At 47.5% G+C, this 19,186-nt stretch overlaps 2 protein-coding genes across 3 annotated transcripts; one reads left to right on the forward strand and one right to left on the reverse strand.

Annotated features, from left to right (window-relative positions):
• The first annotated feature begins 1,118 nt into the window (after positions 1 to 1,118).
• Positions 1,119 to 16,704, forward strand: INTS11 (integrator complex subunit 11). Of its 2 annotated transcripts, none has more exons than XM_087944620.1 (18): positions 1,119 to 1,167; positions 2,103 to 2,208; positions 3,564 to 3,661; positions 4,288 to 4,361; positions 4,532 to 4,760; positions 5,738 to 5,836; positions 6,560 to 6,594; positions 6,830 to 6,968; positions 7,854 to 7,918; positions 8,297 to 8,486; positions 8,990 to 9,073; positions 9,300 to 9,389; positions 9,803 to 9,965; positions 11,747 to 11,854; positions 12,365 to 12,426; positions 14,289 to 14,431; positions 14,990 to 15,119; positions 16,157 to 16,704. In XM_087944620.1, the coding sequence occupies exons 2-18, from the start codon at positions 2,181 to 2,183 to the stop codon at positions 16,220 to 16,222; spliced, it is 1,803 nt and encodes a 600-aa protein (XP_087800746.1). In that variant the 5' UTR covers positions 1,119 to 1,167; positions 2,103 to 2,180; the 3' UTR covers positions 16,223 to 16,704. The 2 variants fall into 2 exon arrangements, with proteins under 2 accessions (XP_087800746.1, XP_087800745.1); XM_087944619.1 differs by lacking the exon at positions 1,119 to 1,167 and adding an exon at positions 1,586 to 1,740.
• LOC113421287 (lysophosphatidic acid receptor 6-like) lies at positions 16,446 to 18,257 on the reverse strand. The gene has a single exon (XM_026681584.2). The coding sequence runs from the start codon at positions 18,252 to 18,254 to the stop codon at positions 17,190 to 17,192; it is 1,065 nt and encodes a 354-aa protein (XP_026537369.2). The 5' UTR covers positions 18,255 to 18,257; the 3' UTR covers positions 16,446 to 17,189.
• Between the last annotated feature and the right edge of the window lie 929 nt (positions 18,258 to 19,186).

A 19,186-nucleotide genomic window follows, 5' to 3' on the forward strand; every position in this document is an offset into this window, starting at 1 on the left:
AGCCCCAATTAAAACCAGTGAACCTTTGCAGGGGGTGTGTGTGTGTGTCCGACAGCAACCACTTTGTCCAGGGCAGAGTCCAAGCGTGCCAGGCATTCAGATCCAAGGCCAGGATGGGTTTTTTTTAGAGGTGATCCCAGCTGATCCATGAACTCTGTGGGACCAATTTGTGGGTTGGGGGATTTTCCACCCTCCCCCTCCTCCTCTTCCTCCCACACTCCTCCTCTCCTCCCTCCTCCTCCCACACTCCTCCTCCTCTCCTTTTCCCCCCATCAATGTTTTAAAAAGGAAACCAGAAATGCCACAAAGGCCGGAATTCCCACCGGAAATCTGGTTCTGCTCTGAACAATCAGCGGCGGACAATCGTAAACAACAAGCCAGTTAATAAGCCTTATAGTTTGGGGTTAACCTCGGGCGCCCCCCAAACTTGGCCGCTTTTAAGACTTGTGGACTTCAACTCCCAGAATTCTTGGAAGCCCACCTGCGGCCAAGTTTGGGGGGGCCCGGGGTTAAAAGACTACATTGTTCAATACTTAAGAACTTGGCTTCCTCAATAGAACAGAAGGGAAGAGTCTGAAAGGGATCTCAGAGGTCTTCTAGTCCAACCCCCCTGCTCAGAGGCAGGAGAACCCCATACCTGGCTTGTTTCAAATTCAGAACTTCGCCTAGGATTGAGAGATGGGGCAGAACGATAATTAACCATCTTGTAACCACGGTTTAAACCAGGGGGGCGACCTCCATGGCTTCAGAAACCCCCCCTCTCCCCAATTCTCTAGGTCTCTGCCCCACTAGGCTCCCACTCCCAAGCTTTAGCCCCGCCCACAGCCCTTGAAAGGGGAGGGGCTTCTTCTCCTTCTCCCCCAGGCGGGGGCTTCCCTCCCCTCCCCTCCCCGGCCGGCGCTTCAACTCACCTTAGCAACCCCTTCGTCCTTTCCTGCTTTCAGCCGCTCCCCCTTTCCTCAGATCCGCCAATGAGGAGCCTCCCTCCTGCCCGCGCGACCCGCCTCCTCCCGCCTCCCGCTAAAGCCAATAGGCTCCCCGCTGGCCGGCTTTTGCCGCCGCCGGCCAATGGGGGGGCGTGGGGGGGGGCGTTCAGAAACGGCTTTGGGGGAAGAGCGCGCTTCCGGGAAGGCGGGTCTGCGGTACGCATGCGCCACTCTCCCGCGGGTAGGTTTCTTTTAGTTTTATTTCTTTTATTTCTTGTCAAACAATTATTAGATAACAGGTATAAGTATAAGCCTGGTTATAAATACATGAAATGGATACGAATAAGAAAAGAAAAAGAAAAAGAAACAATAGGACAGGGACGATAGGCACGTTTTAGCTGCGCTTATGCACGCCCCCCTAACAGGTTCGTCGCCTCTTCTACTAGAAATAATTTTTCTAAAAATTTTAGACCGGCCCGACTCGAGTTTTAGGGTCGAGTATGAATTAACTGGGAAGAGGTTCGAGCGCAGGCATCTCTTCTGCTGCAGACGGAGGCGCTTTCTCTTTTTAAAAATTGTACCCGGAAGAACGGGCTCTGTGGGGGGTGTGTGTGTCAATCTCTACCCTTTTCGTTTATCTATATACCGTATCAGGGAGGCCGTGTTTTGCGCACGCGCGGCACTCCAGGGTGTGAGGGGGGGAGGTCGCGGGTGTCTTGCGCGCCATGGGCCGCTGAGTCAGGCGAGTACCGGAGGAAGGGGGGACGTTTGCTTGTGGCAGGCGGAGCCAAGGCGGCCCCTCCACCTTTTGCAGGTTGGACTACAGTTCCTAGCATCCCCGGGCTACGTTGGGGGGTGGGGGTGTTGAACAATTGGGGGTCAACACAACCCTTTTAGGGCCTGTGTCGTCGTACACAGCCATGCAACCTTGGGGGTCGATGGGAAGTGTAGTCCAGAGCAGGGGTCTCCAACCTTGGCCACTTTAAGCCTGGAGGACTTCAACTCCCAGAATTCCCCAGCCAGCTGGCTGGCTGGGGAATTCTGGGAGTTGAAGTCCTCCAGGCTTAAAGTGGCCAAGGTTAGAGACCCCTGGTCCAGAGCCTCTGGCCTCTTTGCAAGTAACTTGTTACAAAGGAATAAAGACTTTAATTTTCCCCCTTTGTTCCATCTCTCTAGGAAACTTTGGTTGAGCTCGCCGGTAATGCCGAGACGGTGATCGCTGCAGAGCCTTGGGAAGCCTTCCTTCCTTCCAGGATGCCTGAAATAAAAGTCACCCCCCTGGGTAATTTTCCTTTTAGGAGGCAGCAGGGGTCAGGGAAAAAAAAGGCACAGCAGAAGGTTATAGTGAAAAAAATATTTATTTAATTATACATGTACTAATAGCAGCTAGGATTGTATTTGCCCAAAATTGGAAAAGGGATAAAATACTGATAAGAGGGGAAAAATAATTGAAAAAAAAATATTTGAATGTGCAGAAATGAATAGATTGACACTAGAAATTAAAAGGAAAAGAAGAAACTGAAGATGACATGGTGTGGAGTATGTTTTATCAAAGGATAGAGAATAGAACAACCTAAAAGGGATGTGATGTATTTATACAGCAATTAAGAGAAATTTAAGCAAAGTTATAACGTGAGATATTTATTATGTATATATGGGAATATGTACGAGAACATTGATGTATTATTAGATTTGAAAAGAATAATATCATTTGTAGTGTTCAAATAATTGAAATATGTACTCAAGTCGACACACGATTGAAATGGAATGGTTTGTTGTATATAAAAAATAAAATTAAAGAAAAAAGAAAAAAAATGGGGATCTGGGTTAGCTGAGCCAGCAGACTGCCCTAAGCGAATCTCCTCCCAAAATGGGAAAATCTTAACCTCACAAATCCCTACACCCTACAGGGGTGGAGAATTGCAGCGCCTGAGTTAAACACTGTGGAAAGGCCGTGGAAGGTTGCTTTGGATCAGTTGGATTTAAATAAACAACACAGTGGCTTGTTTGAATCCCTGGCTCTGGATTGACCCAAATACATATTTCTATACTGTATTTGGAGGTCCCTGAAGCAGGAGTTCCCTATAGAATAGAATAGAATAGAATAGAATAGAATAGAATCCTTTATTGGCCAAGTCTGATTGGACACACAAGGAATTTGTCTTGGTGCAAATGCTCTCAGTGTCCATAAAAGAAAAGATACATTCATCAAGAGTCAAGAATCATAAGGTACAACACTTAATAATAGTCATAGGTTTATATAGTCATAGGGTACAATAAGTAATCAAATCATAATAGGAAACAGTCAATATAGATCGTATGCAAGCAACAAGGTTACAGTCATACAGTCACAAGTGAGAGGGGAGGTGTAATAAGGAGTGATGAGAAGGTTAATAGTAATGGTAGTGCAGACTGCATGGAAGTTTGGCAAGCAGTACAGGTTCAATTTAAAAAAAAAAGTGAGTCATTCAGTGAACCTCTTATCAGTTTCTTGAATTCCTGACTTGCCTAGGGTAACCAGCATTAAAGCAGACACATGCCAATGAGAATATCAATAAAAGCCTGCATTTTTAATTAAATCAATTCACTTGTCTGTTTTCTCTCTCTCTCTCTCTCTCTCTCTCTTGCTTTTTTCAGGAGCTGGCCAAGATGTGGGCCGCAGCTGCATCCTTGTGTCCATTGCAGGGAAGAACGTCATGCTAGATTGCGGGATGCACATGGGATTCAACGATGACGTAAGTGGGATTGGCGCACGGCGTGGCACTAATTTGACCTGGCTGGAGGTTTACTCCAAAAATCTCCATGAAAGAGTCTGCTTGGAGCATACAAAAGGCTGAGTGTCATCTTCTGTGAACTTCAGCCCTCCAAGTAAAAGGCTGTGGGAAGATGGCTTTTGCAGTCCTTCTCTACAGTTTGTGGGTTCTCCATAAATTTGTGGGATGGGCAGAATTTACCCCCAAACTACTTTCCGAATGGCGGTTTCCCAGTCAAAATAATTGGAGCTTCTTTCAAGTCCTCTTGGCTTTTGGGTGCTCAAGGCTGGTCAGCCTCTCTGATGCCAATGGAAGAAGTCATGCTGTGTTTCACCTTTTGAACGGGGCTGTGAATACTCATCCTCCCGCATCTTTGGCTCTAATTCAGAGGTCCCCAAACTTGGCAACTTTAAGACTTGTGGACTTCAGCTATGCTGGCTGGAGAATTCTGGGAATTGAAGTCCACAAATCTCAAAGTTGCCAAGTTTGGGGACCTCTGTTCTAAATGGTCCAGGCAGCCTGAGATCTGTTGGCTAGCTGGGTGGAAAGCAGAGAGCTAGAGGGAGAGGGAAAAGGCCAGACATGTTGTCCTCCATTGTGTCTTTTAGAGGCGGTTTCCTGATTTTTCTTACATCACTCAGAACGGAAGGCTGACTGACTTCCTGGACTGTGTCATCATTAGGTGAGCACATCTGTCTTGTGTTTGCTATTATCATGTCTTGTTTAGAAAGATCAGTTCTGAAACTGGTTTCATTTGATAGAATAATAACTCCAGAACCAAAGTGGAGTTGAAATTAAAATTCTCTGATTGAGTCCTTTTTAAAGCCCATCTTGGATTCCTGTCCTTCCCAGCCACTTCCATCTGGATCACTGTGGGGGCCTCCCCTACTTCAGCGAGATGGTCGGCTACGATGGGCCGATTTACATGACCCACCCGACAAAAGCCATTTGCCCCATTCTGCTGGAAGATTTCCGGAAAATCACCGTGGACAAGAAAGGGGAGACAAACTTCTTCACCTCCCAGATGATCAAAGACTGCATGAAGAAAGTGGTGGCTGTCCACCTTCACCAGACTGTACAGGTAGGGAGAGGGGAATTTTTAGACCGCGTGTCAGCGTTTCAGAAAACCTCCACTCCAAGCAATAACTCTGAGACAGACACCTTCTCAAAGTTCTGTTTTTATTTGGATAGTAAACTATCTATAGTAAACTGGGGAATCCCAAATCTGAAAGTTCCAGGTTTCCTTGCAATAAGTAAAAAAAAAACTACAAATCCACCCCCTGCACCCATCATTGCATCACATGCCCCAATCACCATCCGTCCCAACTTGAGACTTCCCCCTCACCCCGGTGCAGAAATAACACGTCCTTGAATTAGAAAAAGAATGTTATCCTGTTTAACCACACACTCCAAGAAATTCCCCCCTCCAACTTCCCCAGGCTCAAGAATGTGGCAGTGAGGAAGCATCTGATTCTAATATGGCTTCCAAAGCTGACACTGTGTAGCTCAGATTTCCAGAACATTTCATATTTGTAGCTGCATTTACTCTGCACTCATCCAAGTTTGGATCCACTCGATCTTAGATCTGGTGAGACCAAGGAATGGGGTACTTGGTTAAGAAAGACATATCACACCCCATTCTTTGGGAGAGGAGCCAAATCCTGACTCTTAAAGTGAGCTAAAAGAGCATTTGTTGTATAAATGTATATTGTAAATCCTTATACTTCTAGTCCTGGAGGAACAGGAAATGACACACTCTGGATCACAACATGACACAAATGACACTACAGAACCAATGTGGACACGTTTGCGATGTCACCGGACACTTAACTCACACAGTGGTGGCGAACTGCCAAATTTGCTATTGAAAAAACAGTTGGGATGACTCTGTATTACCTGGTTTAGTAACTGGTTAGGTCTGGTCAGGTTCTTCAGGTTCTGACTGAATGTGGGAGGTGTTCAAGTTGGAAAACCTTCAAAAATTGTTACGCAGCCTTCACAAAATGCTGGTTGTCACTGGTTTTTCAATCTCTTTATGGTCGTGTTATCTATTTTTAGGTGGACAGCGAGTTGGAGATTAAGGCCTATTATGCTGGCCACGTCCTTGGGGCAGCGATGTTCCAGATTAAAGTCGGTTGTGAATCAGTGGTTTATACTGTAAGTGATCTGGATAAAACTGCCACATCCCTCCATGGTCCCTTTTTCAACCCAAATTCTTTTTTCCGTGAGATCCTTGTAAGATGAAGCTCCCTGCTTACGTGGGCATGATACCATCATCCCGTCATTCCTGGGCTGAAAGATTTGCAGGGATGCAATGAGATGTTGATTTAACGCAGGGGCCTTCAAACCTGACAGCTTTAAGACTTTGAATGCTGGGACATTGAGGACGTAATAGTCAAAATTATATCTTCAGTGCAATATTACCATTGGCAAAAGACAGCAGAGGTTACCTTTTGAGGCCCTGTTTTTACTGTTATTGGACATTACAAAGTGCAGATGAGAGTAAATACTGCCCTCCTGCAGCTGTGGCCAGATACTGCTACTGCAGGAGAAAAAGTGGAGGTTGGTTGATAAGGGTTGTAAATTTCAATCTTTGGGGCAGCCCCTTTAGTTTTAGTCACCTAGCACACACTTTCTCTTGTTCCCCGATTTCCTGCAGTGTTGCATTTGTCTATATACTCTTCAGAAGATTGGTTAAAGCACACCTCTTTGGTTATATTTTTAAATGTTGATATGTTTTTTTTTAAACATTTGTTTTAAGTTATTGATTTTTATCATTGGTGTTTTTGCTGTTTCTACTGTGTAATCTTTAGTATGGAAAGAGGATGTAAATGGAATAAATAAAACATTTTTTTTTTTAAATTTCCTTCTCTTTATTAGGGTGACTATAACATGACACCAGACAGACATTTGGGGTAAGCACTTTGGATTCAGTGGGAGGAATTGATTTGGGTAGCTGATTTAATTCCACTTATTTTGAAGGGGTGCAATAAAAGAAAACTTAGGAGTCCATAATTCAATTTATTTTAAAATATTGCATTTGATAACACTCCCAAGTTGGCAGAGGGTGATGGGTTTCTTTTAGGGGTGGAGAGGAATCCAGCAAGTGGCATATTTAGGTATTGAAACCTTCCATGCTTTGCTTTTCAGGGCTGCCTGGATTGACAAATGCCGCCCCGACCTGCTGATTTCTGAATCCACATACGCCACCACCATCAGGGACTCCAAGCGCTGCAGAGAAAGGGATTTTTTGAAGAAGGTCCACGAGACCATTGAGCGTGGGGGGAAGGTAGGTGACGCCAGGCACCTTGAGCTGGATGGCTCCCAAGACAGAACCGTCTGCAACGGAAAAGTTCAATTGTGGGCAGAACCCCCCAGAAGCTGGCTTAGTGGGGGGGGGGGTAGCGATGTGGAGGGGGGCAGTTTTGCTCTTTGAGGCCCACTTGTCTCGCAGCAATTTGGAGAAAAGAGGGAAATGGAACAGAAAGAACATCAAATGATGACTGAGGTGGTGGCTTCAGACTGAAACTGGGGGAGAAATTCACAACTGCTTTTGCTGCCTCTGTGCAGAGTGAAGGGCTGAGATATGTTGCACGCTGGCCTAGAGCAGAGCAGGCCTAATAGCTTTGTCTCACTTTCCATCTCCATCATGTTCAGAGTTTTGCAGCGTTAATTCAGCGCCAGGAAAGTAAACACAGATGGCTGATGCTTCCTTTAACATCTTTATAAACATAATAAGTAGATTTTACAAACCAGTTGTAGATTTCTCCAACAATGGAGCAAACTCAAGACAGAAACATGTTGCAAGTAACTTCAGTAGCACACCACTCTCAGCTGGGATGATGGTGGGCTGCAGTTTTCCATCTGAAATTAATGCTTGTTTTGTTTTTCTTTCTGTCTTTCTCTCCCCCCACCTCTCTTTCCTTCCTTCCTTCCTTCCTTCCTTCCTTCCTTCCTTCCTTCCTTCCTTCCTTCCTTCCTTCCTTCCTTCCTTCCTTCTTTCTTTCTTTCTTCTTTCTTTCTTTCTTTCTTTTCTTTCTTTCTTTCTTTCTTTCTTTCTTTCTTTCTTTCTTTCTTTCTTTCTTTCTTTCTTTCTTTCTTTCTTTCTTCTCACCACCCTCTATCTCTCACTCTCTCTTCCCTCCCTCTTTCTTTTTGCTTTCTTTCCCTACAGGTCCTGATCCCAGTTTTTGCTCTGGGCCGGGCTCAAGAACTCTGCATTTTGCTGGAGACCTTCTGGTAGGTAGCAATCCTTGGTCTCTTGCCTTAAATCCATTGCTCTTCCCCTGCTGAAAGAAAACCCATCCTGCTTGTAGGAACCTTCACTCCCAAGTGTTGTGGTTGGTTTATAGCAGGGGTGTCCAACCTGGGCAACTTGAAGGCTTCAACTCCCAGAATTCCCCAGCTAGCCGTGCTTTCAATCCTCCTCTCCTTTATCCCAATTTAAAGCTGAGTTAAGAGATGAACTAGCTTTGTTTGTAACTTCATCAATAGTGCAGAACATGGGATGGGAGTCGGGCCACATAAAAAGAGCAAATGGAGGCAGAGTTCTCACTTTTTGCCCCACCTTGGAGCGCGAGAGTCACACGCTTTTTGTCTCCCCTTTTCCCCCCTGAGGGAGCGCATGAATTTGAAGGCGCCCATCTACTTCTCAACGGGCCTGACGGAGAAGGCGAACCACTACTACAAGCTCTTCATCACGTGGACCAATCAGAAGATCCGGAAAACCTTTGTCCAGAGGAACATGTTTGAGTTCAAGCACATCAAGGCCTTTGAGAGGACCTACGTTGACAACCCCGGGCCCATGGTATGAAGGCAGAGGTGTGGGCGGGGTGGCACTTAAAGCCACGGCGTGCTTGTGTGAAGGGGGAGGGGCCAGAAATAGGAGAATTTGCCATGGCTCAACCACAGCCAGTTTGCAGAGCAATTCAACAGTTCGGCTTAATTATTGAAAATAATTTGAAAGAATGCTTTTAATTTTTGTCACTCACGTTTCATTTGGTCTCTTCTTTGGCATCCTTTAATTATTATATCCCACCCATTGGGTAAAATGAGGACCCAGATTGTGGGGGGGCAATATGCTGACTCTGTAAACAGCTTAGAGAGGGCTGGAAAAGCCCTGTATTGCCATTTCTTCAATATTAATGTAACTCTTGTCCCGCGGTGAATTGGCCATGGCAAATTGTCCCGTGGCAAGTTGGCTGAGGCAAGTCATTCTAGACTCAGATTGGCCAGGGAGGGACCATTATGAAACCACCAATTTAATCTTGGATGGGTTGATCTAAGCTCTTCCCTTCACACCCCAACTAGGTTGTGTTTGCTACGCCAGGGATGCTGCACGCAGGCCAATCGCTCCATATCTTCAAGAAATGGGCCGGCAACGAGAAAAACATGGTAGGAGAAAGACTTCAGGTCTACCATTAAGAAATGAATTGCCCAGAGGTTGTGTTATCCAAACTCTGCTGTTTTAACTCTTGTGTGAAAGTGAATTTGCATTCTGTTGCCTTGAAAGTTCACTTGTTTATGTGGGTGTTTGTGTGGGGAGAGTTAGCTGCTATTTAATTTGTATTCTCAAAGTCATGGCCTGCTTGTAATTTCCTTCTGGCTTTTCTCTCCCCAGGTCATCATGCCAGGGTATTGTGTCCAAGGAACAGTGGGCCACAAAATTTTGGGCGGGCAACGGAAGCTAGAAATGGAAGGAAGACAAATTGTGAGTTGAAACCCTCTAGGAGAGGGTGGTGTGTGTGTCCCAAAAAACTTACTGATGTTAAGGAACTCTGCTTTTTAAAAATTGGGACAGTTGTTTATTTTTTATTTTTTAAAAAAGGAGATGGATTGTAATCTGTACTTCCTTACTTTACTATCAATGAAACATTCGTGGAGTGAAGGGATGCAGTAAGGTCCAAAACTACAATCTAAAATGGGGGACAAAATTAAGTGTTGAAGAAATCTTAGCGGTCTCAGCACAGTTCTTCGCTCCTAACTAGTTTGCTACACGTAGGGAGAGTTTTTTAAAAGTAGAAAAACATTCTAAATCGCACAAAAATAGAGGTTGTCGGGCTGGAAAGGGCACTCCATGCTGATATATTTTTTTTTGGCCTCCTCTGCCTTGCTCCCCAACAGCTGGAAGTGAAGATGCAGGTGGAGTACATGTCCTTCAGTGCACACGCCGACGCCAAGGGCATCATGCAGCTGATTCGGCAAGCCGAGCCCCGCAACGTCCTGCTGGTCCACGGCGAGGCCAAGAAGATGGAGTTTCTGAAGCAGAAAATCGAGCAAGAATTCCGTAGGTGTCCGAGAAGGCTGGGATTTTGTTGTTGTTGGGCAGCCTTTTGCCCCCCTGAGGTTCGCCAGGGGCTTCTTGAAACACAGAAAGCCCGAATGGGTTTGTTGCAGAAGAAAGACGGAGTTGGCCAAGAAGGGTACCCAGCGCTGGTTCGCAAGTGGGGGGATTGGCTGGTTTCCTGATTCAGTTCTGCATTTCTTGGGAGCAGCAGTGACGCTGAGCCATGGTGGCGCAGTGGTTAGAATGCAGAATTGCAAGTTAATTCTGCCCACACCCAGGAGTTCGATCCTGACAGGCTCCAGGTTGACTCAGCCTCCCATCCTTCCGAGGGTGGTAAAACGAGGACTCGGATTGTTGGGGGCAAGAGGCTGACTCTTTAAACAGCTTAGAGAGGGCTGTAAAAGAACTGAGAAGCGGTATATAAGTCTAAGTGCTATTACTATCCTTCCTTTCCTTTCCTTTCCCTTCCCTTCCCTTCCTTTCCTTTCCTTTCCTTTCCTTTCCTTTCCTTTCCTTTCCTTTCCTTTCCTTTCCTTTCCTTTCCTTTCCTTCCCTTTCCTTCCCTTCCCTTCCCTTCCCTTCCCTTCCCTTCCCTTCCCTTCCCTTCCCTTCTTCCTGTTAGAATGCAGTATTGCAGGCTAACTCTGCCCACTGTCAGGAGTTTGATCCTGACGGGCTCCATGTTAACTCAGCCTTCCGTCCTTCTGAGGGTGATAAAAACGAGGACCTGGATTGTTGGGGGCAAGAGGCTGACTTTGTAAACAGCTTAGAGAGGACTGTAAAAGAGCTGTGAAGTGGTATATAAGTCTTAAGTGCGATTGCTATTAAACAGCCTGACGTTCGCTTTATGGTATGCCGCAGCTACATTTGGGCAACTCGGTTTTTTCTTCTTTAGCAGAGCCCAGGCAGGTCCGAGCAAAAGGGCTGGCAGGGTTAGGTCTGGTCTGCTGTCTTGGGGCTGGGGACGTCAGCTGCAGTGGCAGACTTTAGGATCGGCAGCAGTTGCTCTGCCTAGATCAGTGGTCGCCAACTGGTGGGCCGGAGACCACCGGTGGTCCGTGAGAAAATTTTGGTGGGCCACAAAGAAATGTCCACCCCCAAATCAATTAATCCAGGCTGCGTGGGAACACAAGGCTTGCATAACACGCTTGCACGTGTTGCGAATAACATGAGATAGTGAGGGGAGGGGGGGAAGGGGAGAACTTGCCCCATGCACCTCGCCTGGCCACTGGGCTGCTTCTTTCTGCTTCTTTCTTCTTCTGCTTTTGGCTGCAGGCAAGGAAAGCAGCAAAAGTTTTTCTTTCTCTCCCCAAACTCCGCCAGAAATGAGTCTTTGGGACCCTGCAAGGCCTCCTGCTCCAAGAGGCTGTGCCAGCAAAGACTCATTTCTGGCGGAGTTTGGGGGAGAGAAAGAAAAACTTATGCGGCTTCTGCTGCTTTCCTTTCATGAAGCCAAAAGTCTCTCTCTCCCCCTGAGAACAGAGCTTGGGATGGTATCCTGTAATCCCAAATAAAGAATGATTGATCGGTAGGAAAATGGGGTGGGGGAATTTTCTTGCAGATTTTTGGGGGGGATTTTTCCCAGGGTCTTTGGTCCATGGGATTTAAAACGATGAGTTTGGTAGTCCCTGACGGCCAAAAGGTTGGTGACCCCGGGCCTAGATTATGGCTAAGGCACTCACCAGCATTGTCAGGCTGCAGTTCTTCTGCTCCTCCCTGGGATCAGACCAGGGATCAAACCAACAGAGCTAACAAAGACCTGGCTTTTCCTTTGCTTGCAGGGGTTCAGTGTTACATGCCTGCCAATGGGGAAACGGTGTCTATTTTCACCAATCCTAACATCCCGGTGGATATTTCTCTCGGGCTGCTGAAGAGAGAGCTGGCGATTGGTAGGTTTCATGGGACAAAACCCTCATTAATATCAGGGAGAGGAAACAGGTCCTTGGCTGCTTTTCTGCTCCTCTTGCAGCCTTTTTTGCTCTGGGCACAGCCTCCCCCCCCCAACTTGGTGCTTCCAAAATAGGTTGGGCCGATGGGAGTGGTAATTCAACTGCCTTGGAAGCAGTGGTGGTCTTCAGCCGGTTCTGACTAGTTCTGGAGAACCGGTAGCGGAAATTTTGAGTCATTCGGAGAGCCGGCTAATGCCATCTCTGACTAGCCCCACCAAAACCCCGTGGGGCCATGGGGGGAAGTAACCCCGGACTTTGGAATATGTTGGAAAAGAGACCCTGGAGACTGTGGTGCAGGGAGGGAGGATTGGAGGTGGCTCTGCCCTGACAGCCACCCTCCATGACAGCCTCCAAGGGGCCAAAGGACACGGCCTGGAGGGAAGGAATTGGGGGACCAGGAGCTGGAAACCCAGAGCCCCCCAAAAACTCGACTTTCCTTTTTCTCTCTAGGACCCTCACCGGCCTCCAAGAAGCCGAAGCTGTTGCATGGCACCCTGATAATCAAGGATAATGTGAGTGAAGGAAAAATTTCACCTTTTTCCCAGGGGGAAGGGATGTATATGCCTCTGAGGATGTTAAGCCCGAGAAAGGAAGGCTTTAAAAAGACATTCCTTAATGTCTTCAGAGGCCCAAAGTCTTCCTGTTGGGTAAATACATACTGCCAAAATGGGGAGGAACCAGCAGTGTCCGACTGGGTCTCTTTCCCAGCGACCTTAGTACGAATCTTCATGCAGTGTAGCTCCTCCACCCACCCCAATGCTTGGTAAGTTTTCCTACCTCCAGCCTCACCTGGTACAGAGGGGACAAAATGTCAGCCACCTTGTGAAGTTTTGCCCTGGCCAAGTGGCCAGGGGGAAATCTCATGCGGTCTTGTGCCCCCAGAGGGATGAGCTGGCGTCCCCAGACAGGGGCTGCAAGTGTCTGGGTGAAAGGAATTCAACAGAGAAGGAAATATGTGGGTAGAGCAGATTTCCATGACACAGAAACGGTGGTTGCCGACTCAGGAATAGCTAACGCCCAAGAAAAGACAGGCTCAAGATCCAGATGGAGCTTGACAGACTAGAACACTGGGCCATATCTAACAAAATGAAATTCAATGTAATAATAGAAATATAAATTATCTTCTATTACATATATTAACAGCAGCAAGAATTTCATATGCTCAGTACTGGAAGGAAAACTCTATACCCCCTGAAGCTTAATAATCAAAAAAATTTTTAGAGTGTGGAAATGGGTAAATGAACTGTGGAATTAAAAGGGAAAACAGACACAGAATACAAGGCAGTATGGGAAACATGGTTTATTTGGATAGATAATAGATATAAAAATAGAAAATGTAAATAATGTATATAATAAATAAGAGGGTATGAAAATATTACGCATTGTAAGTTTTGATAGGACACATAAATGTATATATAATGCCACAGCACTGTTTAATAACTATTGATATTATGTATAAATGGAAAAAAATTCAATAAAGCGTTATTTAAAAAAGAAATTCAGTGTAGAGAAAAGGAAAGTCCTACACTTAGGCAAGAAAAAACAAAAGGACACATATAATAGACTGGGTGAAACCAGGCTCAATAGCAGGAACTGTGAGAGGGATCTTGGAGTCTTAGTGGACAACCAGCTAAATAGGAGCCAACCTCGTGCAGCAGCAGCCAAAAAAAAACAATGCAATCCTAAGTTGCATTAACAGAGGGATACAGTCAAGATCAGTACCACTCTGTAAAGCCTTAGTAAGACCACACCTAGAGTATTGCATCCAGTTTTGTTCACCACATTATAAAAAAGATGTTGAGACTAGAAAAAGTATAGAGAAGAGCAACCAGGATGATGAGGGGACTGGAGACTAAAACATATGAAGAACGGTTGCAGGAACTGGGCCTGGCTAGTCTAGGGAAGAGAAGGACCAGGAGAGGCAGGAGAGCAGCCTTCCAATATTGGAGGGGCTGCCCCAGAGAGGAGGAAGGGGTCAAGCTATTCTCCAAGGCCCCCGAAAGCCAGACAAGGAACAATGGGTGGAAACTGACCAAGGAGAGATTCAACCTGGAAATAAGGAGAAACTTTCTGACAGTTAAAACAATCAAACCATAGAACAGAAGCTGCCCTTGGAAGTTGTGGGAGCGCCATCACTTGAGACTTTCAAGAAGAGATTGGACTCCCATCTGTCAGAAATGGTGTAGGGTCTCCCGCTTGGGCGGGGGGTTGGACTAGATGACCTATCAGGTCCCTTCCAACTGATTATCTGGTTATCTGATTTCTTTCCTCTCCGGTGGAGAGCGAGATTTCCTGTCCCGCAGCCTTTGGCCCTCGATGCTGCAGCGCGTGAATTGTAAAGGGTTCTTCTTTGCTCCTTTTTGCTCACGGACAGAGTTTCCGCTTGGTTTCTCCCGAGCAAGCCCTGAAGGAGTTGGGCCTGGGGGAGCACCAGCTGCGCTTCACCTGCCGGATCCACTTTCAGGACCCCCGCAAGGAACACGAGACCGGCCTGCGTGTTTACAACCACCTGAAAAGGTGAGCGCACTCGGGGTAGGGTCTGAACCAGGGAGGGAGAGGATTGGTAGGAGCCGCAATCCGTCCCACCTTGAGGACTTGAAATTTGGTTGGGTTGGAAAGAGAAAACTCGCCTTCGTTGAAATCCGCTTCGATATCTTGTTACGTTGAATGACACTTGGAATATACGAGACAAATGGGATTTAATTGAAGCAGGTACCTTGGCCTTGTTGAGGTGCGGTGACCTAGAAAATGGAGCTCTTGCCTCCCAAACAGGAGGCTGTGAGTCTCATCCTAGGCAGAGATTTCTCTCTTTGGGCACAGTGAGAATATATCTGCTAAACAGAACTCCGCATTGGGGACGGGAAGGGCAGTCGGCCAGTAAATACTCCATTAGCTCTGTTCAGTAGCCCAGGCTCCACCCCACAGGGGATTATGGGGTCATTAAAGGACAGTGATGATCTTGGGAAGAGAAGCAAGAATTGATTGCAATAGAAGTTTGTGAGGAGTGGAGTCAAGTCTTTAAGGCCCTGTGAAAAGTCCGGGAGGGATTCAGCTCGTGGCCATTTTCTCCCCCAGCGCCTTGAAGGATTATTCCGTCCAGCATCTCTCAGACACCTCCATCATGGTGGAGTCCATCTTGATCCAGGTCACGGTGCAGTCTGAGGACCCCGCCACCAAACTTCTGCTGGTGTCCTGGACGTACCAGGTAAGGTTTTAAATCTGATTTGATGAGAGGAGACGTACAAAGAGGCGGCTGAAATGTTAAGTCTGCCTTCATTGGTTAACAAGAACTTCTGAGCGTCAACTAAAAAGATACACTCCTTTGGTCTTTTTAGCTGCCAGAAAAAAGGGAGTGGGAGGGAAACAAGGCATTCCTTAAATGCCTGGATAATCACCCCGGCAGCCCAAAGCTGTCGGAGCATAAGAAGGTTATGATGGATGACTCTTGGAGAGGGATTTGTCCCATCGGAGAATATACATCTAGGGGGTGGGGGGAAAGACCAGGGTCAAGGGGGTAATGTATCATGTGATTTAGTATCGGCTGCACCCAGCTAAACGCCAACATGGCCACTTCTAATAAATCAATTTTCTTTTCTCTGGGATGCGGCTAGAGACTTTTGATTTGAATGAGGGTGAATTTGTTGGAGCCCTGACAGCCAGCCAATACTAAATTACGCTGAGCTGGCACTGAGTTTCCAGTTCTACCTTGTAGCACCCCAATAGTCTGCCTACGCGAATCTGGAACGGCCTTTCCCCAATGTAGGTTTTTCCCCTCCAAAAGTTCAGGACTTCGTTTCCCAGAGTCCTCAGTGAAGGTCACTGAGGGATTCTGGGAGTTGAAGTTCACAAAGCAAGGGCCAACAACAGGTAATCCTTAACTTCCCACTGTTTGTTTAGTGACTGTTCGAAGTTAGGGCAGCACTGAATAAAAGTGACTTAACGGCCGTTTTCCATGCTTACGACCATTGCAGCACTGGGGTCATGTGATTAAAATTTCATGCATTTGGCAAACTGGATCCTTTGCGACAATTGTTTGCAACCTTCTGACCATCCAGGTTAATGGGAAGCCAGATTCACCCCACAGTCCTATTACTCACTCACTTAACAACTGTAGTGCAAGAAAGGTTGTAAAACGTGGCCAAACTCAACTCACCAGCTTAGCAACAGAAACGTTGCCCTCAATTGTGGTCGTCAGTCAAGGACTACCCATATTGAAACCCCGGATCTGGGTTCTGTGTGCAGGATGAAGAAATGGGGAGCTACGTCACGTCTGTGCTGAAGAAAGCCCTGCCTCAAATTACAGGATGAGCCTCTGGGGGCCTCCAGCTGCTGCCACAGACCTTTAAGCCACCGAGAAGGGCAGGTTTGCACACGAGGCAAGTTGTGTGGGTTGACAGAAAAGGGGAAGAAAACAAACAAACTTTTATTGTATGGTTTTAGACGTCGTTGGGGGTTTGGGGAACTTCTTACCCATCTTCCCAGCACTTTTTCTCCTCTTAGCCCCCTTCCCAATCCTCTCGTTTCATCTTCCCTTCTGTCTATCTGCCTCCTTGATCCCCTTTCATTTTCCTTTTTTCCTTTTGGCCCACCTGCTTCCTGCCCAAACAATACGGCCTCGTGTTCTCCTGTGCAAAGAGCTGCGTGCCCCCCAAACACAACATTTTGGGCACAGGACACTTCTGCGCGCAGGACAATCCCTGCCCCAAATAGGAGCCTCACCCCCTAGAAGGAGCAGTGTAAATACTCGTGTTTCATCTCTTCTGTTTTAATAAAGACTTTTACTTTTGGTATTATTGGTCCTCCTGGTCACAGGTGGCCAGCCTCCAAGCCCCAGGCATGTCTTGTGAGAAAACGCCCTTGATCCAGGGTTAGAAATAGTCTCACCAGGCCTCACAATCAAGGAACAAGGTTCAGATCTCTTCCATTACACCTTGAGACCTTCCAGAGCCTCAATATCAACTCTGTATTTACAGGGATTAAAGGCACTTTGGCTGTCTTAAAACAAAACAAACCTCGGTTGCTGTTTAGCTGAGGGAAGGCTGCAGGAGAAACCCGATCTGTGTCCTTGTTTCTCTGATCCAGATAAAACCTACACTCCACCCTCCCCAAAGCTTCATTTAACGTGACCATTAATTGCTTTTTCAACGTGACCCTTTTAAGCACACCCGCCCCTCTCAACCAAAGCCAGTACTCTTTATTTTAAACGTCCCACTGATCTGGAAAGCCAGGCAGGAAGTAGCTCCTCTCCAAAGCCCAAACTTGGAACACTTGGAAATTAAACCTTTTGCCAAACGACACCCCCAGCGAACTTGCTTGGCGCCTCCATCCGTATCGCCTCGTTGGCAGCCGGGCTCAACGCCGCTCTCTGGTTGGGGCGTCGTCTGCGGCTCCCGCTAACGGTGTAGACCTTGGATGTTCGTTTCTGCCAACGCAGCTGGCAGGGCCACCGCTTGTTGACCAAGGTGTAGTAGTACAAGAGAGGGTTCAGGCAGCAGTTGACGCTAACCAGGGCTAAGGTGACGCGGCGGAGCTGGTAGATGGAGGAGGCCAAGGGGCAGTTCTGGATGAGGCCGAGGCGCATCAGGAGGTGGAGGAGGTGGGTGAGGTGGAAGGGGAGGAAGCAGAAAATGCAGATGAAGAGGATGAGATAGATAGTGTTCAGGGCCTTCCTTTTCAAAGCGCTCTCCGAGATGTGGGAAATTCGCCGGGCGATCAGAGGGTAGCTGATCAGGATCACCGCGAAGGGGATGAGAAACCCGAAGAGGAGCACGCAGACGTTGTAAGGTAGCATGCGCTTCTTCCAGGAGGCTTCCGCAAAGCTCTCAAAGCAGACCTGGGCATGGCTGACGTTGGCGTCGAGGGGGCCCCCCAGGACCAGAGAGCTGGCGGCGCCCAGCCCGACCGCCCAGATGATGACCGCGATCAGGGTGTAGTGGCCGCTCTTGACCCGCACGTACGCCAAGGGGTGCAAGACGGCCACGTAGCGGTCGATGCAGATGACGGTGAAGAAGGCCACGCTGAGGTAGATGTTGAGGAAGTACATGCTGCCCGTCACGCGGCAGGCCACGTCCCCGAAGGCCCAGTTGTTGCGGTGGAGGTGGTAGTGGATCTTGAAGGGCAGGATGCAGACGAACAAGGTGTCCACGGTGGCCAGGTTGAGCAGGTAGACGTAGGAGCGAGGCGGGCGCGTGACCCAGCAGGTCAACAGGTAGAGGGCGGCCCCGTTCTCCAGCAGTCCCAGGACGAAGACAGGGATGTAGACGGCAGGGAAGAGGAAATACTGGAAGTCGGCCCGAAAGCTGCACCCCTGGCTGGCGTTGGCCGCCGTCTGGTTTTCCATCTTCTCCCGGAGCAGGATTCGTACCCCAGCCTCGTCTGCCACAGGAAGCCTCTCAGTCCATCATCATGCCCGGAGCAAAGCCGGACGAGCTCAGCTCTGCAGCCCAACCTCCAGTCAGCTTGGGGGAAAAGGAGGGGAGCCGGATTTGAGGAAAGCGCTTTGCAAAATTTTGAAAAGAAAAATATTTTTTAAAAAAAACAACCACTGGCTGGCTGCGTTCCTGCAGTTGGGATTGAGCTAGCCTGACTTTGGCTCATTTTTTGGTGGGAGTGGGCAAACCACAGCTTAGCCAAAGTACTGGAAAAGCTAACTGCCCCCCCCCCCACCAAAGTCTCTAACCCTCTTTAGACATCGGACATCCCCAACCACGGTAGCCTTAAGAAAGCAGGAATTGCATCCGTTTGCAGAGAAAGAAGGAAGAGGTTCCTAGCAAGTTTTGGGGCAAAGTTTTCAGGACTGTGAAAATCTTTAATGGGGGTCGGGCGGGGGGAGAAGTAAAGAAAGGATGATAGAAACTCTCAAATTGTGGCAAGAGGTTTATTTTAAAGGGAGCCTTTGTGCATTTTCATCGCCATTAAAAACAAAACACACACACACACATTAAAACTTACCGGTTTGCACCTGTCTTTAGCCCTCCTGGTATTTTATGAAGCTATCTGAGCTTACTTTGGTCTCCTTTTGACTTTTAGGAGTTTTGCCTTCCCCTGCCCTCCCCCTCACGCGTCAACCTTTTGTGCAGGAAGCAGGGGAGAGTCACTTCGTTGCTGTGGTTTGCAAAAGTGCAACCGAGGCGGCAAGAAAATACACAGATCAGTGTTACGGGGGTGACATTTCACCCCCCCAAGATTTGAGAGCAGAAAAAGCGAAGTGTTTATAGACTTTATGAGATCTCCATCCTGATAAGGGGAGGTGGGGAGTGAAAAGACAGCAGG

This window comes from Notechis scutatus, chromosome 16 (assembly GCF_049901735.1).
Source record: "Notechis scutatus isolate UNSWTSFEM ecotype Mainland chromosome 16, rNotScu1.2, whole genome shotgun sequence".
Classification (NCBI taxonomy): domain Eukaryota; kingdom Metazoa; phylum Chordata; class Lepidosauria; order Squamata; family Elapidae; genus Notechis; species Notechis scutatus.

Bases quoted from the DNA above. Each gene is read 5' to 3' on its own strand.
- LOC113421287 (XM_026681584.2), bottom strand. From the start codon at position 18,254: ATGGAAAACCAGACGGCGGCCAACGCCAGCCAGGGGTGCAGCTTTCGG.
- INTS11 (XM_087944620.1), top strand. From the start codon at position 2,181: ATGCCTGAAATAAAAGTCACCCCCCTGG. The intron at 5,837-6,559 runs GTAAGTGATCTG...TCTCTTTATTAG, and splicing joins GTGAATCAGTGGTTTATACT to GGTGACTATAACATGACACC. The intron at 15,120-16,156 runs GTAAGGTTTTAA...TTCTGTGTGCAG, and splicing joins TGGTGTCCTGGACGTACCAG to GATGAAGAAATGGGGAGCTA.